A 27,084-nucleotide genomic window follows, 5' to 3' on the forward strand; every position below is an offset into this window, starting at 1 on the left:
GAATGTCGATGCAAAATATTCATTTAGTTTGTTAGCTACCTGAGCAGGATCATCAACAGTTGGCCCATCAATATCAAGTGGACCAATCTGATTCATCCCCTTCCTTCTAGAGTTTACATAAGTAAAGAACTCTTTGCTGTTTTTCTTTGCATCCCTTGCCAAGGATTTCTCGTAATCTGCCTTCGCCTGCCTAACCTCCTTTGTAACTTGGGTGCATATCAACTTGTATCTATCATAGGCTTCTGTGTCATGTGTTAATTTGTAAGTATCCCATGCATTTTTCTTCTCTGCCATATGCCTCATTAGTTCATCTGACATCCATTTTGGCCTAAACCTTGAACAATATTTCTTAGTTGGTATGTAAAGCCTAGTAGCTTCCAAGATAAGTTCTTTGAATGCTTCCCATTTTGAATTTGCTGTTGGTAACATCATCAGTTGGTCCCACTGTATAGAATTTAAATACTGTCTCAGTCCATCGTAGTCGCCTTTACCGAAGCAATAACCCTTCCCTTTACCCCTAATGGCAGTTGCCTCTTTGAGTAAATCCCACTTCAGCACACTGTGATCACTGCCACCTAGTGGTTCATTTATCTGCAGATTCTTAATGCATGAAGAATCACTGCTGATAATCAAATCAAGAGTATTACTCCCTCTAGTTGCCTCCCGAACATGCTGATGTAGAAAACAATCATCCAATAAATCCACAAAAGCCCTGCTAGTGCGTGAGTAACCAGCCCCCAAATTCCAGTCAATATCTGGGAAATTAAAATCTCCCATTATAAGACTCTCTGATTTACTGGCCCACTCTATTTCCCTGTACAGTTCCTTATTATACTCATCAGAGTCATTAGGCCTATAGCACACTCCTACTCTCAATTTTGATCTCCCAATGCTTATGTCACACCAAACTGACTCAACACTGCACTGTCCAGCGATGTCGACTGGCTTCACTTCCTTGGTTTTTATGTGTTTCTTAACTAATAGCATAACCCCTCCCCCCTTCCTATCCTGTCTATCCTTTCTGTAGACGTTGTACTCCCCAAATTGCAGTTCTGCATCCCTTATATCTGTGTGACACCATGTCTCTGATATCCCAACAATATCTGCCTTTGATGTTTTGAGCAATACCTCAAATTCATCAAATTTATTTACTAAACTCCTAGCATTGGTGTACACACATGTATACCTGCACCTGTTTCTATTCTTAGCTACCCTAACACAATCCATGTGTTTACTTGTACCGCAATGGCTCCCAGCAGTCTCTGAAATACCATGCATCTTGTTTTTCAGGCTTCTGCTCATTCTAATAGAAGCAGTGCAAGAATCTCTTTCACCTCTGCCAGTGGCTACTGTCAATCTATTGGTCTTTGTCTCCCCCCAAGCTAGCAGTTTTCCGACCCACCTAACACTGCCTCGATAGCATCAGCAAATATTCTTGCAATTATGTGAAGCCTTCAGGACAATTGCCAGCACCCTACAAGAATTATGTACCGAACGTGGTGGCTGCCCTCGTGATCTCAGCACAGTGACAAAATGAGATGCAGTCACTCAAATAACACCCCAGGAGTGTGGTCAGCTGCCTATTCATAGCGGAAAGAAACACGAGAACTCCAGTACGATGGCTAGAAAAAATGAAGGCACCCTATAAACTCTTCTAAAAGATTTAGGCTACTGTCAGTTTCTGAAATCTCTAGAGAAGCAAGATGAGAAGATGAAACGAATTGACAAACGGCTGCATGACGCGATCGGAGCCAACTGTAAGGACCCATCCTTACAATAATAATAAAGTCTTGTTAAATATTGGGAGAGTTCATTGTAGAGTAAATAGTTAGTTTTCAGCTCAAATATCATGGGTTAGAAAACACTGGAATTTGAAAGTTATTCCAGACACTCCCAGTTAGTTATATTTCGTTTGTAAAGGATTCCTTAAGTGAGTCGGTAAAAGTAATAGACCGAAACAAATCCCACTTAAGACAGGAGCATATACTCTATAGAAAGGGCACTGAGTGCGGAAGTCGCCCTCTTAAAAATTTCACGGTGCGACTACTAGCAGGTGTGGGCGACGTAGTAATGGATGTGAGTATGAGGTCACAAAGAAGGCCTGAAACTTTCTTAGTTGACCGGAACTTCTGTTTTACCTTCTAGAATGATCCCGTAATTTCTAGACCAACGGAAGTTCGGACATAAAGGATGGATAAACACGCCCACGGAAATGAAAGGAGACGAATAAGAATCACGAAGGAAAGGATGTGGAAGTCAACGATTGGCCAGGAAGACAGCGGAGGGATTTTTGAGAGAACGTAGAGAAGGATCTGAAAAAAAATTGATACTGGGCAGATTCGAGGATTTTTGTTTTGGGGTGATTCGGAAAGAGTCGTGGTCTAGTTTGGGTGGTGGATGCAGTCCTGGGGCAGATGGAAGTTGTAGCGGGAGAATTGTGATAAGAACTCTAGGTAAGACTAGAGTAGGAAGGAATGTTCACTTGTAGATATTGAAGCAGTATGGAGGGAGAAAGGAGAAACACACTCAGAGAATTCTAGAGGTAAAGTTTAAATCAAATGAGCTGTCGAGCGACTGGCCTACTCGGAAAGCACCTCAGTCCACGGGAAAAAATGCAGACTAAGAAAGAATATAGGATCCTGAATTAAATCCAGCCGCGTAGTACCCGGTAGGGAAACATCAGAAAGATTACCGTGGTCCCCGGATGGGCGACCTTCCGCATTCCAGTCCACACCTAAGGGCAGATAGGAAAGTAAACCGAGCAAGAAGAAAAGCCCAGAAAATCACGTAAGTGTTAGGAAGTTTTCTGAGAATAAATGAACCTAAATTAGTAAGGGAAGGACTATAGGAGAATGCTATATAGTTATGGAGGGATGTCTAAGTGATAAATATATATATATAAATATGGATATAATGACTGAAGGAGCAGAAGTTGAAAAGGTGGAGTCATATACTTATCTGAGACAAGTCATTAGCTGTAATAATGATAAATGGCTAGAAGTCAAGAGAAGAAAAAATTTTGGATGGATAGCATTCAAGAAATATAGTCACATACTGAGGAGCAATACCCCAATTTGTCTGAAACGTAAAATAATGAACCAGTGTATACTTCCCACCATGATTTATGGAAGTGAAACGTGGGCACTCACCAAAAGAATGGAAGAGAAGCTGAGAACTACACAGCAAAGAATGGAACAAATTATATTGGTAATCAGATTGTTAGATAAGAAGAGAAACGTGGATTAGGCAGCAAACTCAAGTAAAGGACATTCTTATCAAAACTGAAGAACTAAAATGGTCTTGGTCAGGACACATAGCTCGAAGACATGATGACAGATGTACTAAGAAAATAACAGAATGGTACCCAAGAGGAGCTAGAAGAAAACCTGGAAGACAACAACGGAGATGGACAGATGAAATTCGTGAGTTTGTGGGTAGTAAATGGATGGCCATTACACAAAACAGAAGGAACTGGAAAGTTGCAGGAGAGGCCTTCATCCTGCAGTGGATTGAAAATGGCTGCTAATGATGATGATGTTTATTTCCGGAGCAAGGAAATTTTTTTTTTTTTTTGGAGGAAATGGAATAAGCTTTTTGTGATGTATGTCATGCCATTACACCAGCAATGCTGCACTGATTTTCAAAAAAAATGACAATGAACACAAACACTTCAAGTGATTGTTGCTGACTTTTTTATTGGAAGGGAAGGTGACAATAACACTTTCTGAAGAAATGGTAGCAACAGTCTTGTTCCATAACATTTAAAATTCAAAATAACAATCAGTGAAATCAATCGGCAATTTAAGGTCACTTAAATTACTTTTTTTTTTTTTCATATCAAAAATTATATTTATTGATTTTTCTTACCTTATACATCTTCTCGTAATCCTGAATACTTAAATCCCGAAACTGTTTCCACTGCTCTCTCATTTGCGGACATCCTGCAAATGTATTTTACATTGATCATATATTTTTGAAAAATTTAATCATATTAGTTATTAGCTAATAACCTTTTCATGAGTGCATAAATAGATCTATGTTTTTGCATGATCATTTCAAATAATGTGCAATTTCATGCATTCACTGTATAGTACACGATTCCATCTCTTATCCATGTTTCTAATTAATAGCAGATACAGTTTTAATAGATGGCAATGCAAAAATTAGCTTTGTAAACTGAAGGAGGAAATTGCAGCTGTCAGCCAGCGTTCTGATTTTGGCTTATAAAAGCTGAATTGAAATTTAAGAAATTCTCTGGAAATTAATGCAATTTAATTAAGTAAAACAATGCATAAATAGAAGCAGAGGATATTAATGCCTTAAAAAAGTAATCAGTGTATTTTTATCTGTTTTTTTATAAATTCATGATTTATTTTTTATTTTCTAAAAATATTCTGGAGCAGAATAATTTTACCTAATGAAGAAGAACTCTTTATTGTATACAGAAGGCACACTGCTGTGCAAAGTGCTGTGCAATTGCTGTGGATAATGCTATGCAATCAAGTCAAAATAAGAATAAATTAATATTTAAAGGGATTTATGTACATTTCCATTTTCACAACATTTGATCAGCAGAGCCCACCAAAATCAAAAATTCACCGTGTGGCTAACTCACTCACGAAATGGTCAACGAACTTTGTTGTCAGCATACTCTATTTATGTAGAGTATGTAGAGTATATACTCTATATACTCTATGCCTTATGCTCTTGAAATACTTAACCATCAAATAAATATACAGAAAATCTTCAGATGGTCATACATCATCTGGACATAGCTTATTTCACAAACACTCGAGTTGAGTAAATTTTTAATTAATTTGTTCCCTTCTTGATATTTTTCATGATATTAATTAAAAAAGTTCCATTATGAATGTAGTTAATAAATTTAATAACAATCAGTGAAATAATATATAAGACTTGTTCTTTGTTTTTGCTTCTATCGTAAGATAGAAGCAAAAGCATTATCAATATTTTATTACGTAATAGTCATAATAAAATACTTACGTATTTTATTAAGATTATTTATTGTGTTTGGTAATGTTTTGGTTACAAATGTGTGTTCAAATTTGAGTAGTCGGCACTTAACCCTATTTTTCCCATAGGGCTTGTTATTTATATTGCACAATTTTGCATTGCACGAGATTTTCTGAGGCCAACTATTGTGCTATACAAGAACTGACTATATACCATAATTTTTTTTAAAAGGATTCAAAGACTGCTGAAGTATACTGTGAATGTTAGACCCATATAAGAGAACATGTCATACACAAACAGCACATTATCATGCAACTAAAAAAAAAAGTAAAACTAGTAATTTCCTACTCCCATGGATGCTGCATAAATGGGCTTTAACTATACCACTCACAGAGTAAAGCAAATAACGCTGACTGACATGAGAAAGTCATCATCTTTTCCTTCTGCCTGAATTAGTAGATGAGAATCTCTTTGGAGATTCTCATCTCCAAAGAGAGTTACAGGTTATCTGGGTTGCAAGTTTACATGTGATCCATTAGCCACTCCACTGCCACACATGTATAGTGTATTGTTTGTAGAAGCATAAATTTACAGGTAGTCTTTATACTCATGGGATGAAAAATTCAGGTTACATATAAGGAAAACCTTTTTCTTCCGCTTGAAACCAGCTAAACTACAAACCAAGCAAAATAGCATTTAAGAAATTCCTCCAGTCATTGATGGAACTTGAATACAGATCTCAAAAAACAAGATCCAAGTAGTGAAGTAATTATACCATCACAAACAGTTTAGAAAGTAAACAATTACAAGGATCATACACAAAATGTAATAATTCGGCAATGGTTCTTTTTTTTTTTTTTAATTTATTATTTATTTTGTATTTCTGAACATTATACTGCAAGGATCCAAAAATTCCTTTAAAATTATATTCTCTTTCAGCTAAGAAAATAGCATATCTGAAAACAATCCACATTAACACACATTTTTCTATAGTGCTGCTAAGACAACTCGCCACAAGGCACAAGACTTGCATCTCGAAAGTATGTTCAAGGGATAAGAAAGCACAAGGAAAACCCTTTACCTTTTGACTTGAAACCAATTACATTGGTTTTGCCTAAAAAACACCTTCGTAAATTCTGAATCTCATTGACAGAATTCAATCATGACCCTTTCAAAATAGGTGGGAAGTTATATATCAAATATCCTGTCATGGAACAGTGTGTATTAATTGCCAAAGTAACTGAGGCTATGAGGCATCAGTATACTGTATTTGTAAATTGCATGTATTCTGCAGTCGATTTGCCTGTTTGCTGGACTAAAAATCTGAGCTTAGAGGAGATTAAACCATGCAACCCTTGCTTGAGGCCAACTAACTCAGCCATGTTGTGAAAAAAGCCTATAAAAATTTCTTGTATCATTCATGGATTTTGAACCCTAGCTATTTCCACCCAGTGTGGGAAGGACACTGTGCTACCTACGACAGTCCTGCCATGGAAGTGAAAGCAATAACTGCATGACATAAGTTTCTCACAAAATATTTGTTTCATACCTATTTAATTTTTCTTACCTTCTTCCAACAGGTGAAAGTGCTTTTGTGCTTTTTTGAAAAATTCTGGCTCATTCTCTGCTTTCTGACTGGCTGCTATATACACCTATGGGGCAAAAATAAAACAGTAGTAAGAAGATAAAATATTTAAAAAGAAAATTAACTTCCATTTACTAGCTGCTCTAATGATACAAGCATTTATGAATTTTAAAAATTTATCTTTAAAAAAATATTACCTTTGATTGAGACTACAGTCTGTAACAAAGGGCCAGTGGCACAATTACAAATGGAAACAGGAAATAAAGAATATTCCAGTACAAAATAGATTAATCATAAACTGCCATAAAAGAAAAATCTTATAAGGACAGTGAGACATGTGATGAGTCAAGAAAACCAACAGTTGAAATTCAATTAGAATTAAGAAACATATATTTGTGAAGTGAATTTATTTTGTGGAAATCAATTATTCCCCAGCTCTGTGGGCACACTGTTTTTCCGATATTGGCTCACTGCTATCATTTTACATAATTCACCAATCAATTAATTGCTTTGACATGACATTTTATTTGTTGGAATTAATTGCAGGACCATTCGGGAAAATACTAACCAAACATGACATCACCTACCTGTTTCAACAAACATAAATCATAAATTGTGAAGAATTTTTAATAACAAATTTAGATAGAATCAGAAGATAAAAAAAAAAAAAAAAAAACTAACTGTTCCACCAATAAAATATACTGAAATAATGCACCAGTTTTCAATCTCATGCTTAGTGTAGACCAAGCAACATCCATGCTTAAAGGATAAAAATGAAAAAAAAAAAAAAAAAAAAGGGGGGGGGGGGTAAAATAGCTGCTACACATAGAGAGCAGAAGTCACTAAGTGGCAAAAACAATTTTCATGGATCATGAGTGGTTTAAACCTAAGTCAATAATTTGTACATAAAAAAAATTTTAGTTATGCATTTTTGTAAGCTGTCTTAATGAATCTAATATTTAAAAAACTGATCATAATTTATATATATTCAATTTTTTACACAAAAGTGTAAGCGTTCTGTGATAAAAGGAAATAAAAATGTTATCATAATATTTACTTAAGGGTTTATTAATTTTTCTGCTAAAAAGCATGCTGGACTGTAATGAGTTACATTTTTTCTAATATGGCCTACAATGAAAATTAACTGACTCCTTATATATATACATATATATATATAAAGAAAAACTATTATAAAAAAATATCAGTGTTGCAATGTAATAATCCATATATATAAATGCAAATATCAAAACTTAAAGGAAAATAAAAATTTACTTATTCAAAAGAATTTCAAAAATCTTCCCTATCGTAATCAGCACAACAAATTTAGTTGTTCATTTTAAGTACACTTTCAAGAGTAAAGTAACATGTAAAATTAATTCTATACCTGAAGTAAGTGGTAAACTGGATTTTTTGCCAATTCTTCCACAGACCCAAAAGACTCAAATCCAGCAGAAACAACACCTACAGATCATGAATAAAATATTGTACACATTTACAACCTAAGTTTTCTCCTCAAACCACAGTGACATTTACAAAACATTTTTGGCTCTATACAAATTAATACATAATGAAAAAAAATTCATATAATTCAAATCATATATTTTTAGATCATCAAAGTTTCTTGCGACGACCAACTAACTGGTTAAAATAAATTTATTAAAATTAATTTATTTTAATTTATATAAATTTATTAAAACACGGTTAAAATAAATTTATTTTAACCGTGTGTATTATGTGTATAAATTTATTTTTTTTGTTTTTTTTGTTATTTGGTTTTTAGGAGCATTAGCAACTAAGGCCATATTGCTCCGGGATATGCGGTGGTCATTCCCTGACCTTTCCACATCCTCCGTATTTGGTGGTGACGGGCTCGAACACCGGTCTAATCAAGAAGCATGTGCTATGCACTGCTGCTCCTTCCCACCTGGCTGCGGAGGCGCCTAAATTTATTTTAACTGTGTGTATTACGTGTCTGGATTGTGGGGGGTGTTATGTAGGTGAGTCTGGTAGAAGATTGAAAGATCGGGTTTCTGAGCATGAGGTGGCTCTGCGAACCGCTAATTTTGAACGGTCTGCAGTTGCCGAACATTATTGGGTTGAGCAGCACAATCTTGATCCCCAACAGGATATTGAAATCGACGACTATTCATGTGAATACTGCCAGCACTCATGGCTTGAAGCATTACACATAGCCACCAATAATAGTACTATGAATCGGACTTACACTTACACCCTATTATAGAATGCACTGTATTGAAGTGCGATGAGCACTGGCGATCATCATGTGTACGTAATTCTGAATCATGATACATGATCATGCCCATCTGACTTGTGCTATTGTAACTATCAATATATACTGAAGTACACCATTCACAGATCAGTTGATGAAGAGGCACTTTGCTTCGAAAGCTACTATCTATGTATTTTAATGCTTTTATTATATATATTTTAACTCTTTTAACTTTTATCTTATTTTATTTCTGTTTTATCTTATGGATATATCATTTTTATTTTAACAAATTTATTTTAACCAGTTAGTCGGGTATTGCAAGAAACTTTGATGATATAATGCAACCCAATGCACAAGGCCTGTTTTCTCATATATTTTTAGATTTGATTCAGTTAATAAAGAAATACATACACTTAGTAAATAAAGGAGCATAAAAACATAACACACAGTAGTAATATATGACAAAAAAATCTATAATATATGACAAAAAAATCTATAATATATGACAATAAAAATATAATTTATATTGCATAATTATACCAACTGCAAGCATAAAAAACAAAATGAATAATTAAAAATCATAAGAGAATTCATCAAGAACAGACTAACAAAATTGAAAGGACAAAAATTAATTCTAGTTACAATGCACACTTCAACAATATGAGCAAGGGCAAGAAGCAAATGTAACTATAAAACAAAACTGAAATATAAAACCACCAAAAAAGCAACTGCGTTAGTATAAATATTTAGCAGTCTTCCAATTATCAAAAATATTATCTGCTTCTGAAATTTTATCAACAACTTTCTTGACTGCAGATATCCATTTATTATTTTTATCAAACTAATTCTTTAGAAGGCTAATAACATCAAGGGCAGATTTAAAAATATGATATACCTGTTATTCAGCACTGAAGATATCCTTAGTATCAAAATTGATTTTTTTTTTTTTTTCAAATAGCATTCTTGACAATCTATGCAAACATGTTCCATAGTTTATAAGCTATGAAATGTGTATGCCACATCATAAGCACATATTGGTATTTATGACTTGAATACTGCAATATTACATGAATATTACAACATAAATTGGATGAAAGGAATTCCAGTAATGATCATATTTCGATTACACAAACTTTCCAAACTTAGACACTGATTAAATACAATGCCTAAGCAAATGAGTACAGGTGACCCCCGTTTAACGCTGATAGTTCGTTCCGGGAAAACAGAGCGCTAAGCGAGCGCCATATTCCCATAAGGTAGCATATGTATTTGTGAGTTGCGGTCTATTCCATAGGATATTTTCTAATCAATAATAAATGGTAGTGAAAATATGCACCAATGTCGATTAAAAATATTTAATATTCAAAATTTTGTACATATAAAATATTCTACATTATATACACATATAATTATGAGGTAATTAACTAACGAAAATCATGAATTTATTAATTCGATGGCCCTGTGCTCTCGAGTTTTCGTATCTTTGGACTGAAAAATGTGTCAATTTTGGGTTGTGCTTTGGCCCTCTTCCTCTCATTGTACAACATCATGTAGGGATTCATTTCTTTCTTCAAATTTCTTATTACCTTGGCACTTCGTTCCATGTCAGGGTCGTTCTCCTGGAAATAATCACACATATTTTCGAAGTGTTCAAAAGCTTCACTAAGTCCTTTTGCAGTCAGCGACTTCATCGGTTCTTCATCTATAGTATCTTGATCATCATCTCCCTCAATAGCAAGCTCTTGTTCTTTTATAATTTCCATTAGTTCTTCATTAGAGAGGCCATCCCTGTCGTTGTCGATCATCTCTTGTACGATGTCTTCGTTAATTTTGTGTAATCCTGCTTCTTTTCTGAGCTCAACAATTTGTGTTTTAACATTTTCAACGGAATCATCAGGTTCCTGGGAATGCTTTATGCAATTTTTCCAAACTTTCCTCCACACTCCATTCATGGTTTCCTGAGTCACTTCATCCCAGGCACTTGAAATGTTGTAGATGGCGTTTTTAATGTTATAGGATTTCCAAAACTCCTTTAAGCTCGGTACATTTTCAGTGTTGATGGCTTTAATAGCTTGGGAAAAGGTGTTTCTTATGTAGTACGCTTTAAATGTTGCAATTACTCCTTGGTCCATTGGTTGGATCAGAGACGTAGTGTTTGGAGGCATGTAAAAAACTTTTATGTGATTGTTCAAGTCTTCTAAGCTCTCTTTGCTTGGGTGTCCTGGCGCATTGTCCATGATTAGAATAGCTTTATAATGAATGTTATTTTTTGCACAATATTTTTCCACTGCAGGACAGAAGAACTCAGCATACCAATCAATGAAAAGCGGCCTGGTTACCCAAGCTTTTTTATTAGCCTTCCAGATTACAGGTAGGTTTGATTTAGCTAAACCTTTAAGAGCCCTTGGATTTTCGGAATGGTAAACTAAAAGGGGTTTTAATTTAAAATCCCCCGCAGCGTTACCACCCAACAACAAAGTTAACCGATCCTTCGCCGCTTTGAAGCCTGGCATGTTTTTTTTTTCTTTCGATATGAAACTTCTTTTAGGCATTCGTTTCCAAAAAAGACCTGTTTCATCTATGTTAAAAACTTGTTGAGCAGTATAACATCCCTCTTCAATAATTTTAACAAATTCTTTTTTGAAAGTTTCGGCTCCTTGTTGATCTGCACTTGCAGCTTCTCCCTGTATTGCTACGTTGTGCAGGTTATAGCGCTTTCTAAATCTATCAAACCAGCCCTTACTAGCGTTAAATGGTTCCACATTTTTTTCGGTGTGAGCTTCCTTTAAATCTTCATATAGGCTCTTCGCTTTTTCTTTAATAATAATTGAACTTAACGGAATTCTACGTTGAATGTTGTCTTCAATAAAATTATGTAGAAGTTTCTCCATTTCAATCATAATAGCTGGCCTAGCCCTGGTCAATTTAGCTGCCTGCAGGGGAACAGCTGTTTTTCCAGCTGCTAAAATTGATTCTTTATTTTTTATGATTGTTCTTACAGTTGAACCTGCCAGTCCTAAATTATTGCACACATCCACTTGTCTTTGACCGGAATCAATTCTCTTCAAAACGTCTAATTTAATTTTCAAACTCAATGTTTTTCTTACCTTTCCAATCTTTGCACCGTGTCCAGACATTGTTGCTTTTTCATTCTTATCTGCCATAACTCTCTGCAAATGTAACTGCGTTGCACTGATTGTGATATGATGTTCGAGTACAGTAAACTGTCTGTATGTCTAACACTGTATGCACTGAATGATATCTAGAATTCCTCTGGCAAGTGAGCTGAAGACGGTGACAAATGTTTTATTTATCTGAAAAGTTCGATTTTACCGTGCAGTAAAATCAAATGGTTGTTTATTGCAGGAAAAGTACTGTAATCAATTATGGTGTGACTCATGGAGAATGTTTATGGAATTTCCAAAACAGTAAAACAAACAAATTTTATGTACTTCGGGTGACCACAAGGTCAGAGGAGTTCAGAAGACAAGAGAATACTGTACAAGAAACAGCACCGCATTTAGCACTCATGGGATTGATTGTGTGAAAAACATTTTGCAAGTTATAGTTCCCACAGTAAAACAAAAGAAGGGATAGGGAGTAAATCTATTTTTAGTATCTTTCTATTACAGGTCAGAACAGAAAATGCAGACTTCGTAACAACATATGACACTGGATGGTAAATTTTTTCAACTTGTGTACTAAAAAAGAATTTCTCCCTTGAAACTATCCACACCAAGAAAATAAGAGCATATTGAAAGTTTCAATTTTGTACATAGAGTAGAAATTATAAAAATAATTACTGTAGTTAATTTCATGGTGGCTATTTTCTCCTTTTGCCAAAAAAAAAAAAAAAAGGCTCAAAACAGACTGGACTGAAGACGGATTTGCCAAAAATTCAATCTGTATGCTAGTAAAATAGCGTTACAGTGAGTTTTGACAGCGTTATAGTCAGATACGGGTTATAATGTAAGAACAGCGTTATAGCGAATCAGCGTAAAGCGAACCGCGTTATAACGGGGGCCTGCTGTATACAGAATAACCCCAAATCTGTCTTTTTCCCTGAAAATTAGTGAATAAAGCTCATTATGCAGACACCATGAAAAAAGTCATATGTACATAGTAAACTGAATTCCACTTAGTTGTAGAGCCCACAATGAGTATTTCTAAAGGTAAACTGAATTAACATTATAGGTTGGCTGGATGATTGGGTTTTATGATATATTGGCTACTTTTAGTTCAGGTACACCAGTTTTTAGCAGAAGGTGAAACATCTGAAATAACACATGGGGGTCCCACTGACTGAAATTGACTAACTGCTGTTCCAAATGAAGAAGCCTTTAAGAATTCTGCCAATCTCCAGCACGATTCGAACTCAGATTTCTTGTAGCAGTGAGCTTCACAATACAGATTGATGCTACCTTGTTCACATGACATTGAAAATTCAATAATGTAAGAAATACTGTATAACCCTCATGCCTTTACACTACAATTTACAGTGATGGTATATGAGGGTACAATTTGGTGGGCAGAATCCTGATAACCGTTTTCTCCAAAGAGAAAGAGAGGGGGAATGATTTAAGGCATATGTACACAGTACTGAGGTTCAGTGTATGATAATCATACTCTATCCAGATAGCAATACCATCTTTCAAGAAGACAACACTACGCTCACTTATATCAGAGTTGCATTAATCCTAAGGTAACTCAGGTCAGAAGGTGTCTACATCATGCCTTTAGCATTAGTAGAAGCATACAACGAAGAAAGCAAGCTTATGCAGCATCAGACAAAAAAAAAAAAAAAAAAAAAAAAAACATTCCCATTACACCCCTCCATTTGTTCCCAGTACCTGTCCAGCTCAGTCTTAAATTTATTTAGGCTATCAACTTCCACAAGAAAGGATGGAAGTCTGTTCCACCAATCAAACACCTGCTGGCTAAAGAAAAATTTCCACACATCTATTCTACAACTGTCTTTCCTCAATTTGAATCTATTCCCCCTCAGGTTTTTAATCTGAGCAAGAGGAAGAATCCCACCAGCAGCATTCAGCTTGCTCAACCCATTCAAGACCTTATACATCTCAATCAGATCACCTCACAGGTGTCTACTCTCCAGGCACTGCAATTTACAGAATTTAAGCCTTTCTTGGTAAGAGCACCCCTTTGTACCCCTCACCAATCTTGCTGCCCTTCTTTGTATTCGTTCTAGCAACTCTACATCCTTCCTAAAATGAGGCCTCCAGACCTGTACATACTCTAGGTGTGGCCTGACCATCGCCTTGTACAACAGGATAATCACCTCCCTGTCCCTGCTAGCAAAATTCCTATATATCATTGACAAGACTTCATGATCTGCACTGTTCAGCAAACTTCATATTTGACTGCACAATTACCCCCAGGTCTTTTTCACCTTCCATTTCCTGGAGTGTAGTACCACACAGTTGGTACATTTCTCTTGGGTTATTACTATCCATATGCAGTATTTGCATTTGTCAATGTTAAACTTCAGTTGCCAACTTCTCAGCACATTTGCTCAACTTGTCTAGATCCAGTTAGAGTAGCATACTGTTTTTACTGTCGTTAACAACCCTGCCAACCTTTGTATCATCTGCAAACGTGGACATATAAACCTGATATACCTTCATCAATATCATTGATAAATATACAATGCAACAATGGGCCTAACACTGAACCATGGGGAACTCCACTAATAACATTTGTCCACAAAGAGCAGTGTCCATTGATTACCACTGTCTGTTGTCTCCCACTCAACCATCCCTTTATCCATTGTAGCAACTTACCCTTAATGCCATACCTCTGCAATTCGTACAGCAGTCTTCCATGTGCAACAGTATCAAAAGCTTTCCTGATATCTAAGTATATGATATCAAAATTATTTTTTACATTCAGTTCCTTTGTGACCACATCATAGTATCCAATCAAATTGGTCAGACAAGACCTCCCTTTAATAAACCTACGCTGTGTCTTAACTATTACTGCAGTCTTGTCTAGATGATCCTGCAATGCTTCTTTAACCAGTGACTCCATTATTTTCCCTGGAACACAAGTTAAACTAACAGGTCTATAGTTACTTGTGTCACCTTTGAACCCCCCCTTCCCCTTTGAGAATTGGTGATACATTTGCACACATCCAGTCCATGGGAACCTCCCCTGAGTCCAAGGAAGCTCTCTCATAATTATAGCTAAGGGTTTGCTTACTTCCTTTGCTGCCTCCTTTAATATAACTGGATAGATCCTGTCCACCCTAGGTGCCTTCCTTATGTTTAACTTCAACAATTTCTCCTCCACTTCACTCTCAGTTATTACAGCTCCCTGTTAGAGTTTGATAAACTTCTGGCATTCCCCTCATTGAATAACTCCTCATGTGTGAATGCAGATGCAAAATACTCATTCAGTTTATTAGCTACCTGAGCATGATCATCAATAGTCAACCCATCTATGTTAAGTGGTCCAATCTGATTCATCCCTTTCCTTCTAGAATTTACATAAGTAAAGAACTCTTTTCTGTTTTTTTTTTTGCATTCTTTGCCAAAGATTTCTCGTAATCTGTCTTCACCTGCCTAACTTCCTTTGTGACTTGATTACAGAAAAGCTTATATCTGCCATAGGCTTCTGTGTAACCTGATAATTTATATGCATCCCATTCTTCTCTGCCACGAGCCTCATTAATTCATCTGACATCCATTTAGGCCTGAACCTTGAACAGTATTTCTTTAACCTTCATTTGTTTTAACCATAAGCTACAGCCTAGCTGTCTGTGAGACAAGCCCAATTTTTTTTTTAACTCTTTTGTCTAGTTTGAATTTAATCATTCTTAGTATCTTCAAATTAGATTGGGCTACTCATTTATATCACTTGTGGGGTCATTTGGTCTGTGTTTATTTATAATATTTTTTGTTATTCTATTGAGAGAGAAATGTATTACTAACCAGAAATATCAAATCAGAATACAGTGTGCACCCAGGTAACCCCAATTAAATCAACATGACTGCATCTGACATAATTGCAAAAAGTTTGCAGGACTATGTACTAGCACAATAAATTTGTTCTTTCACTCATTTTAATGACTAAAAATTATTGCAAATTAATGACCTATTTGGTAAATTTTCTATTCCAAAAACAGGATTCTGTTCAGCAGGTAAGTAATAAATACAATACAAATCATTTGTTTATATGATATAATTAATATTTCACTTTTATGTATTAAAATATAAAAATGAGAAGTTCAGGTGAGTCTGCATGATGAGTTTTCTGCATTAATGTCACAAATAAATACATCTGTACTTAACGGTTAAGGCTGTTTGGAGGATGAAAAAACTTAAAGGAACTTCACGTCCCTAGCCCAGAAAGAACGATGCTGAAGCAATCCTAAATTCCTGAACACCAGTTGTTGCAATCACTGATCTTAATATGTCAGTATGTGCTAGGGCAGCAAGTTGGAAACATCTGTACAGTCTATTGTTGAGTGAACGAGCTAGAATTCCAGAAGACTAACATATCCTTCAGCCTATGCATGGCACTAAGTATTATAGGCAGTGGCATAAATAGGGCAAGGCAGGTGGGGCACGTGCCCCGGGCGGCAAATTTGCAAATATATTAGTGACAATATGTTTCATTTTTTTAACAAAAAAAGTGTATTTTGTTTTTATTATTTTGTAACCAGTATTATAACAAGTAACCAGTTTGAGTACCAATATAAGAATTAAGCCAGAATTTTAAAGAACAGTTTTCAAGGGGCACCATTTTTTTATTTGCCCTGGGCACCATCAAACCTAGTTATGCCTCTGACTATAGGTTCATATACCTCTTGTGCTTGGAATTTTCATTAAAAGAAAATCAAAAATCCTCATGGAATTAATGTTAAGATATCAGAAGTAGCAGTGATGTAATAATACCAACCTTACTGATCTGTATTCTCTACTTTTTTTTTTGAAGCAATATAGTTTAGGAAACTCAATAAAAATACTTAAAAACAACTACTAACCATACTGTGTTCCCCAGTCACCAAGATAGTTTAACCGCACAACAGAATTTCTGAGATATTCATGAAGATTTGCAATAAAGTTTCCTATTATTGTTGATCGGAGATGACCAACATGAAATGATTTGGCAATATTGGGAGAACTAAAAAAAATTACAGAAATAAAAAAATCAGAATAATAACACAATTTAAATAACAAAATATCAGAATAAAACAATTTTACTATCAATGAGATTCCCAAGAAATAGTAATCCTCCAAATTGATTTGCACATACAATGCAAATCTGTTCATTACTGCGTTATTCCACATGTAAGGCAATGTGTAGAATAATTAAATAATTATGTTAAATAATTATGTAGAATTAATTTCTAATATATGCTACTTGTCTGTGTTAGTACTATCATCATATAAATCATCTACAATGCTGATTTTTTGCTTTTATCACTGACCTCCTACACAGTAAATTTAGCATAATATTTAGTAAAAAGATTTTTGCAATTTGGAGTCTTCACAGCTACCCAGATGGCACAATTTTTGTAATTACAAATATCTGAAGAATCAACTTTTTGTGTGCAAAAAGTTCAGATTCTTCAAATGTTTTATTTATTTATTAATGGCAGCCAGATTCTTTCAGTAACACAGTCACAATGGGCTGCACATTTTTTGTGATGACGTACAGGCTCAAACTTGCAACATTATTTGTGGCCATGCATGCTAACCACTGGCCGCCCACGAAGGTGTGTACGTGGAAGGAAAAGCCCTCTAACTCCATCTGAGATCAACCACATTCCTGAGCAAAAAAAATAAAATAAGTTTTTATAGAAAATTCTACTGGTCTACTACTGGTTAATTCTAATGGGAATCAAGTTGCAAACATTTTCCAAAAGGGTGATAGGATGGCATATCCAATGCCCTACCACATTAGATGAAAAAAACTGGTTTGCTAGTAGGACCTTTGCCCAAGACAAACTCAGTTTGGATAAAACTTTTGTTTTGAAATTAAAACAGGAATAATTTGTCATCATATATGACTTCTGTTATAAATATTATAATATAAGAATCAAAATATATTACCTATAAATTAAATATTTTCTTATAAATTTATAAATATTACAAGCTGATAATACCTTTAATATCAAAATACCTATTTTAAAATATTAAAGGATAAAAAGAGCTCCATTCCAATGAATAATTGTTAGTTCCCTTAGATGGCATGCAAGACAAATTAATAAAAATGACTGACAGTTATATGTCAGTATTTTGAGATTTTTGGATTAAGAATAAACGCAAGGATATATAGTTCACAAAATCATACAGTGACACTTTTTTTTTTTTTTTTACACTCTTTTCATTTTTTTGTATAACCTTGTTCTTATTTCAGAGAGAACAGTGTTATGCAAAAATGGCACTGAAAAGATCATTATGAAATCTCAACTTCATAAAAGTTGATCCATAAATGCTACTGGACATCTTCCTTGGGTATCATTATTAGTACCACGCTGCAAGCAGATGTTGTAATACTAAATATATGATTATACAAAAGATAGTTAACAATTAAAACTCAAAGAACACTTTAGGTATTGTCATATATATTCTGATTGTCATACATGATGTCTACCAGTAGCATTTAAAGCACAATTTGATTTATTTTAGTATACATTGCTCATTATACTTAATATTTTATTTTTTTTAATTAATAATTTTCTTATAACATTATACAAATTTGCTCAATACAAGTTGGAGTAATATAATGACTATCCCTGTAAGTAAAATTTATTTACTATGTTTACAAATATACACTAAATAAAATTTATTATACAGTAAACCCCCGCTATTCGCGGTATCTGTATTCGTGGTTTTGCGTATTCGCGATCGCTGATTTAATATAAAATGAAACCTAAAAAAATGTGAATTTTAAAGTGCCGTGAATATTATCCGCCATAAAAAAACATGGGCATGGCTAAAATTATCTTTCCCGGTCAAAACAGCGCTCAGTGGGTGGGGGGGAGAGGGGTGACAAAATCACGAGCGTGGATGTTTCTCGCTAATCCTTGTTCAGTATATGTTATGTGCTTGTAATGGAAGTTTTCGTCGTTTGCTTTTAATTTATATGCTTAAAAATTGAATAAATTTATCAATTTATAAATTGATAAATTTATTCAATTTATAAGCATATAAATTAAGCATATCAATTTATAAATTGATATGCTTACAAAAGTGATAAATCTACCGTTTTGCAGTGTAAAACAGACTTTTTCGAGTGTGTTAACGGACGAAAGTGACTTTATTGTGGACAAGTTCTTTCTAACCCGTACAAAAATATGGCTATGAATAACAAGAGAAATGTGAAAATATCAAAGAAGGTGATGACATTAGCGAATAAAATTGAGTTATTAGACAAAATTTCTAATGGTGAAAGTGTCTCCTCAGTGGCAAAACATTATAAAATCAATGAGTCAATGGTACGATCAATCAAAAAATCGGAAGAAAAAATCCGCCGTAGTGTCCATGAAAACGCACTAATTGTTTCAAAAATTTGCTCTGTAACTCGTGATGTTAAATTAGGAAAAATGGAAAACGCTTTAAATCTGTGGATAGAAGACCAAACTCAAAATAAAATTCCGTTAAGTTCACTCATCATTCGTGAAAAGGCAAAACTCCTTTATCAACACTTTAGCGAAACTGGTGATAACTCTGGTGGGATAAGTTTTTTAGCTAGCAAAGGTGCTGGTTTGAAAGATTTGTTTGAAATTTCTAATAAACATTACATTTAATGTTAAATTGTTTCTTATTTTCATTTCGATGCCATATGCTTGCATTTCACTATGTACATAGTCATATTATGAAGGTACATATAATACATACATAGCCAAAATTTTAGACTAGTTTTTCTTATATATTTCATACTTTGGAACGGAACCCCTTTATTACTATGGGAGCCATAACTCAGTATTCGCGTTTTCGGTATTCGCGACATTTCTCAGGAACGTAACCCCCGCGAATAGCAGGGGTTTACTGTATTTGTAAATTAATTAAATAAGTTACAAAATTAAGCTAAGCTATACATACGATCTAGATAAGTTACAATATTAAATATATAAATCATGATTTACTTTAATTAGGTTATTAAATGGATTTGTGTTAACATTATCAAATTTTGCATATTATTTTTAACTATCAATTAATGTTTAATAAAAGGTAAAAATTTAAATCACATTCTAGAAGAGTAAACATTTAACTTTCAATCTCAGTTTCTCTATCCATATCTTGATATCTTAGGTTACCACTTTTCTTCAAAGTAATGAGAAATTAAACAAAGTTGTAACATAAGAAACAAGATAAAATAGGAAGAAATGTTTAGGACCACACGAAAGTGCATAAAAGAAGAAATGCACAAGTTCGGTGTTGATCTTGTCAGAAGAACACTGGAAGAAAATCAAGGGCTAAAGAAAGCAAAACAAAAAATGGTTACAAACAAAAGCCAAATGTTTGCTTTGAAGCTTGAGGATGGTGCAACAACAAAATCCAACAACAAATACTAAAATGATTGGAAGAATTTTATTCAAACCTTTATGAGGATGAAGGGCAACAACTGGATCCAACACTAGATGCAGAAGCTGTATCAGAAATTTTGGTAGAAGTTGTTATAAAATCAATGAAAAATGGCAAAACAGCAGAACCTGATAAAGTCACTGTTGAAACCTGAATGCCAGCCAGTATGGACAGCTCTAGCCAAATTATTTTCAAAATGCCTTCTACTTAGCAAAGTACCTGTAGCATGGAAAAAGGAAGGGGCTGAATCACATTGGGCCACTTGATGTCTATGTGTTAACTGTTGATGTCCCTGCTTGGGTTGTAGACAAATAGAATAGGCATTTGCATCTACATTCACACATGAAAAATTATTTAGGGAAGGGGATGCCAGAAGTTTATCAAACTCTAATGAGGAGCTAAATGACTTCGTGATAACTGAAAGAAAAGCGGGGGAGAAACTGTTGAGGATGGACATAAAAAAGGCACCTAGGACAGATGGAAACTATCCAATTATATTAAGGGTGGCAGCAAAGGAGGTAAGCAAATCCTTAGCCATAATTATGAAATCATCCTTGGATTCAGAGGAGGTCACTATGGACTGATTTAAAACACTACCAACCAATAAGCCTATTTCTTTGTCTACAAGGTTTTCACAAAGATACTTTCAAGAAGAATAAGAAAAAATATTTGATGTGGCACAACCCAAGAACAAAGCAGGTTTCAGAAGCAGCTTCAGTACAATGGATCACATCCAAACAGTGCAGATAGAGCAGCACAATGAATAGAACCTTCCATTATGTGTAGCCTTCATCAACTATGAAAAACCATTCAACTCAGTCACAAAACAAGCAATAATCAATGCCCTAATCAACCAAGGTGTAGACAACTTATGTCAGTATTTTCCAATCAATATATGAAAAAGCAATTGCATCAGTAGGGATCAACAATGATAAAGCTCAGATCAATGTAGAAAAAGGCATCTGACAAGGAGACACAACCTCCCCAAAACTATTTTCTGCCTGTTTAGAAGAAATTTTTGCAATCTAAATTGGGATAATAAAGGATAGTATTCTCTGCCAATGATCCGGAAAAAAATAAAATGAAAACAAAAAGTTCAGTTTGAAGATGAATATCAAGGAAACGCAGGTTATGTTCGACAAATTTAGCAGATGAAAGAAAATCATGAATCGTGAAAAACAAGAACTAGAAGAAGTGGAAAGGTATGCTTGCCTTGGAAAAGAAATTTCAACAGATGGAAGCATCATGATGGAAATTGAAGGGTGCATAAAAATTGGGATGGCAAGCATTTGGAAAGCTTAATATAGTCTTTAAGACACACTTGCCACTCTGTCTCTCAAATGAAAAGTTTTGATCATTGTATCCTCCCTGTCTTAACATATGGTTGTAAAACATGGACATTGAATGGCAAAGCTTTACATTACAAAGACTGAGGATCACGCAGAAGTATGGGCGCCTCCATAGCCAGGTGGGAAGGAGCAGCAGTGCGTAGCACATGCTTCTTGATTAGACCGGAGTTCGAGCCCGTCACCACCAAATACAGGGGATGCGGAAAGGTCAGGGAATGACCACTGCACATCCTGGAGCAATATGGCCTTAGTTGCTAATGCTCCTAAAAAAAAAAACCAAACAAACACAGAAGTATCTAGTGCCAAATTTTGAATATAACCAAAAGAGACCAAAAAACGTGTGTGGATTTGCCAAAAAAACCAAGGTCTGTGGCATCATTGAAGAACAAGGTGCTTAAAATGGAAATGAGCAGGTCACATATCAAGAAGAACAGATGACAGATGGACCAAAAAAATTTTGGAATGGATACTACTTGACTATAAATGCCCAAGGAAAAAACCAAAGATGAGGTGGATTGATGAAAGTGTGGAATTTGCTGGTGTACAATGGCAACAGGAAGCAGAGGACTGCAGTTGCTGGAAACTTGTTGAGGAGGCCTTCATCCTGCAACCGATCAACAATGGCTGAAGAAGATGATAATCTGAACAACACACTCATTATTATGAATGAATGTGCTGTCAAGACTTATTTACCTATAGAAAAATATTAATATGTATCAGATTTTGTATACTACTGTAAAGTTTCAAAAGCTAATTACATACCTGTACTCAACAATAACCTTCTTGTCAGCAAGATTACGCAAAAGACAACTTTCTGAAGGTAAATTATCAAAGTGCTGGCTAATGTAATGAACCGTTCTCTGAAATCACAAACAATACAGTATGGAAATTAAGAACTTTGTCTTAAAACATAAAATATAACTTTATTTAATATTCAATAACATTTTAAAGAAGTATAGAATTAATGATTTAAAGAATTAATAATTAAGATTTGGATCACATGCAAAAAAAAAAAAAAAAAAGCTAGGGTAATACTAATATAATCCATTGAAAAGATGAAGTTAATGATAAGTAACAGAACTATGACCACACTAAAATAAAAGATTTGTCTGTTTTAAAAATAAAAAGGATGGGAACATTCTTTGTTTTAACAGATCATATTTTAATGAAAAAAAAATAAAAAATAAATAAAAATAAAAAATTGCATCCGCTAAAAATTAAAGAACAGCTTTGCAAAATTTGTCACTTTTGCTATATTTAATTATACTAACAGCGTATGCCCTTTACCTATTATAGGGTATGGTCTGTGTGAGCCAGGAAACAGACATGTGTATGCCCTTAACAGGATGAGCTGTTTATGTAGTGCATGTGTCAGAATGTTGCAATACAAACAATAAACATGAAATTGTGTTCATTTCAGAAACTTTCAAAATTTTCAATAGTTAATGTTTGCTTATTTTTGAAATTGTGACATACATCCTGGTAGTATATATCTATCATGATCAGTGTCCACAAACTGACTGAGAATGCATATGACTACATGCATCCATATATGTGTTGGGTAGCCTTCAGAGACTTAATTTTGGAGGCTACTAGGCTTTTCATTCCAGCTAAAAAATACTGTTCAAGGTTTAGGCCTAAATGGATGTCAGATGAATTAATGAGGCTCGTTTTTTATTTTATTTTATTTTTTTTTGTTAGTTGTTGGCACATCGGCTTCTGTGGCCATATTGCACCTCCCCAAGTTTTTTGCATTTTCTACTATGATCCAAGCCTGAGGTGGGATTCAAACCCACGACCTTTGAGTTGCCGGCAGGCACTTTACCCACCTGGCTAGCCTGGTTGGCAATGAGGCTCGTGGCAGAGAAGAAAAATGTATGGGATGCATATAAAGTATCAGGTGACACAGAAGCCTACGGCAGATATAAACTAGTCTGTAATCGAGTCACAAAGGAGTTTAGGCAACTGATTAGGAGAAATCTTTGGCAAGGATGCAAAAAAAACCAGCAAAGAGTTCTTTACTTATGCAAACTCTAGAAGGAAAGGGATGAATCATTTTAGACCACTTAACATAGATGGGTTGACTATTGATCATTCTCAGGTAGCTGATAAACGGAATGAGTATTTTGCATCTACGTTCACGCATGAGGAGTTATTCAATGCGGTGAATGCCAGAAGTTTATCAAAATCTAACAGGGAACTAAGTGATTTTCTAATAACTGAGAGCAAAGTGAAGGAGAAATTGTTGAAGTTAAGCATAAGGAAGGCACCTGGGGTGGATGGGATCTATCCAGTTATATTAAAGGAGGCAGCAAATGAAGTAAGCAAACCCTTAGCCATAATTATGAGAGCTTCCTTGGACTCAGGGGAGGTCCCCATGGACTGGAGGTGTGCAAATGTATCACCAATTCACAAAGGGGGTTCAAAAGGTGACACAGGTAACTATAGTTTAACTTGTATTCCGGGGAAAATAATGGAGTCACTGATTAAAGAAGCATTGCAGGATCATTTAGACAAGACTGCAGTAATAGTTAAGACACAGCATGGGTTTGTTAAAGGGAGGTCTTGTCTGACCAGTTTGATTGGATACTATGATGTGGTCACAAAGAAACTGATTGTCAAAAATAATTTTGATATCATATACTTAGATTTCAGGAAAGCCTTTGATACTTGGAAGACTGCTGTACAAATTGGAGAGGTATGGCATTAAGGGTAAGTTGCTACAATGGATAAAGGGATGGTTGAGTGGGAGACGACAGAGAGTGGTAATTAATGGACACTGCTCTTCATGGACAAATGTTATTAGTGGAGTTCCCCAAGGTTTGGTGTTAGGCCCATTGTTGTGTTGTATATTTATCAATGATATTGATGAAGGTATATCAGGTTTATATGTCCAAGTTTGCAGATGATACAAAGGTTAGTAGGGTTGTTAACGACAGTAAAAACAGTATGCAACTCCAACTGGATCTAGATAAGTTGGGCAAATGGGCTGAGAAGTGGCAACTGAAGTTTAACATTGACAAATGTAAAGTACTGCATATGGGTAGCAATAACCAAGGAGAAACGTACCAACTGTGTGGTACTACACTCAGGGAAGTGGAAAGTGAAAAAGACATGGGGGTAATTGTGCAGTCAAATATGAAGTTCACTGAGCAGTGCAGACAGGGCAGGTCATTGTCTTGTCAATGATATATAGGAATTTTTCTAGCAGGGACAGGTCGATGATTATCCCATTATACAAGGCAATGGTAAGGCCACACAGAGTACTGTGAACAGGTCTGAAGGCCTCATATTAGGAAGGATGTAGAGTTGCTAGAATGAGTACAAAGAAGAGCAACAAGATTGGTGAGGGAAACAAAGGGGTGCTCTTACCAAGAAAGGCTTAAATTCTACGAATTGCAGCGCCTGGAGACTATGCACCTGCGAGATGATCTGATTGAGGTGTATAAGGCCTTGGATGGGTTCAGCAAGCTGATGGATTCTTCCTCTTGCTCAGATTAAGAACCTGAGGAGGCACAGTTTCAAATCGAGGAAAGACAGTTGTAAAATAGATGTGCGTAAATTTGCCTTTAGCCAGCGGGTAATTGATTGGTGGAACAGAATTCCATCTCTTGTTGTGGATGTTGATAGCCTAAATAAATTCAAGGCTGAGCTGGACAGGCATTTGGAACGAATGGACAGGTGAAATGGGAAGGTTTTTTTTTTTTTTTTGGCTGATGCTGCATAAGCTTGCTTTCTTGCATCATATGCCTTTACTAATGCTAATGTCCTTGCATATGCAGACGTGACGGTGTACACAGACAGTGCATCCTTCGGTGGGTGTTTCCCAAGTTTCAAAACTTCTTTTTCTAATATTTTATGCATATCTACACAATTTGTTCCAAAAATATGAAAGTTGAAACAAACTCTAACATGTAATACAAATTAAACAGAAGGTAGTAATAAGTCAAAAATTCAATTTTAATTAATTAATTCAAAAAAATAAAAATTATGTTAGTTATAATCAATGAACAGAATATATTATAATATACTTACATTCATAAACACTTTATGGTCGACTGTGAACAAAATATCAAAATTTTTAGCATCCAAGGTAATGTCAGTCAATTCATTATTAGCTAAACAACCCTATCCAAAAACAAATGTCAAATATGAGAATTTAACATATTTAACAATTGGAAAAATTTTATATTCAAGTTATCTCATTCTGTTCTTTGCTTTTTTGTAAATTCTATCAATTACATGAAACATTTTGCATTTTAATCAATTCCTTTTCTCTTAATTATAAAGCAGATTCCTGGATTATCCAGGGTGGTTGGAAAATAAATTTATTCAGATAATCTGCAAAATGAAAGAAAAAAAAACACAAAAAGGTAAATTTATTTACCTTTACTATGCCAAATTAATTCAAACGATTTTTTTCAAAAAGGGAATGTGAAGTTTGCTTGTTGGCGAGTCCCTATTGACATTGGCATCCTTGTTGCTAAATACAGTAGAGTCCCATTAAAAACTAGCACCTTTTATATGTTTATTGATGCGTTGATGTTCTTGTCTGGTAAAAAGGTAAAAAGAAGAACAATCTTTTTTGTTCTAACATAATGTATGTGTACTGACTAAAGTTTAAAAAAAAAACTCTGAAAAGAATGTTAAAAATCGAAGAATGTAAAATAGGCAGAAAGCAATGTTGGAATGCGGTTTCTGGGAAATTCAAAGATCTTGTCTACAGGAACAGTACAAAATGTAAATAAAACACCTGTAATGGATTCCGCATTTCAATTTGTTATCCAATTTGAACCAAAGAAACCCCAGTTAATCTGCAACATAGTTAATCCACCATCAGATAATCATGGGCCCACTGTACTAGTAGTTTTAGTGATGGGCATAATTGAATGATCAATAATTGATTATTTCAACAATCAATTATATGCAAATTAGTGGATTATAAAATTGACAAGAAAACTGAAGAAAAGAAATGACAGTGGAGGGGTTTGAATCAACATTAACATACCTAAAGATAAAGGGCAATAATTCCATCCTATCTTTCTCTTATTTTCTTGTTGCTGACTTCATAATCAAGTAGTCTGTATATAATCGATTATGAAAATGCCACAATTAATTATTTCAATCACGACTCTCAGTTATGTCATTCACTAGTATTTTTATAACATACTAAAAATGTACAAAACATACATTTTTAAAACATACAAAAGTTTGCTACTCCATCAGTAGGAAATTTATACTACTGACAAACTTTAGATAATTTTATGGAATATCACAACTTTTCAATGAAGATAAATTGACTTAATTACTATCAAGTATATACCTAAGTGATAATTCTTTAAATCTGAATTACAATTTATTTATATGAATGAATTATAAATTCAGTCGACA

The 27,084-nt window shown here is 34.7% G+C and overlaps 1 protein-coding gene across 1 annotated transcript in view; it reads right to left on the minus strand.

Moving 5' to 3' along the window:
* ArgRS-m (arginyl-tRNA synthetase, mitochondrial) overlaps window positions 1-27,084 on the minus strand; it is a 121,223-nt gene that overhangs the window by 70,945 nt on the left and 23,194 nt on the right. The window contains exons 4-9 of the mRNA XM_090379473.1: window positions 25,729-25,821; window positions 22,456-22,553; window positions 16,795-16,934; window positions 7,944-8,020; window positions 6,542-6,626; window positions 3,868-3,941 (exon numbers count right to left, since the gene is read on the minus strand). Of these exons, the coding sequence (XP_090235599.1) occupies window positions 3,868-3,941; window positions 6,542-6,626; window positions 7,944-8,020; window positions 16,795-16,934; window positions 22,456-22,553; window positions 25,729-25,821 (567 nt within the window). The remainder of the gene's footprint in view (window positions 1-3,867; window positions 3,942-6,541; window positions 6,627-7,943; window positions 8,021-16,794; window positions 16,935-22,455; window positions 22,554-25,728; window positions 25,822-27,084) is intronic.

The sequence above is a fragment of the Mastigoproctus giganteus genome, chromosome 8 (assembly GCF_048544385.1).
Source record: "Mastigoproctus giganteus isolate SK-2022 chromosome 8, ASM4854438v1, whole genome shotgun sequence".
Lineage (NCBI taxonomy): Eukaryota > Metazoa > Arthropoda > Arachnida > Uropygi > Thelyphonidae > Mastigoproctus > Mastigoproctus giganteus.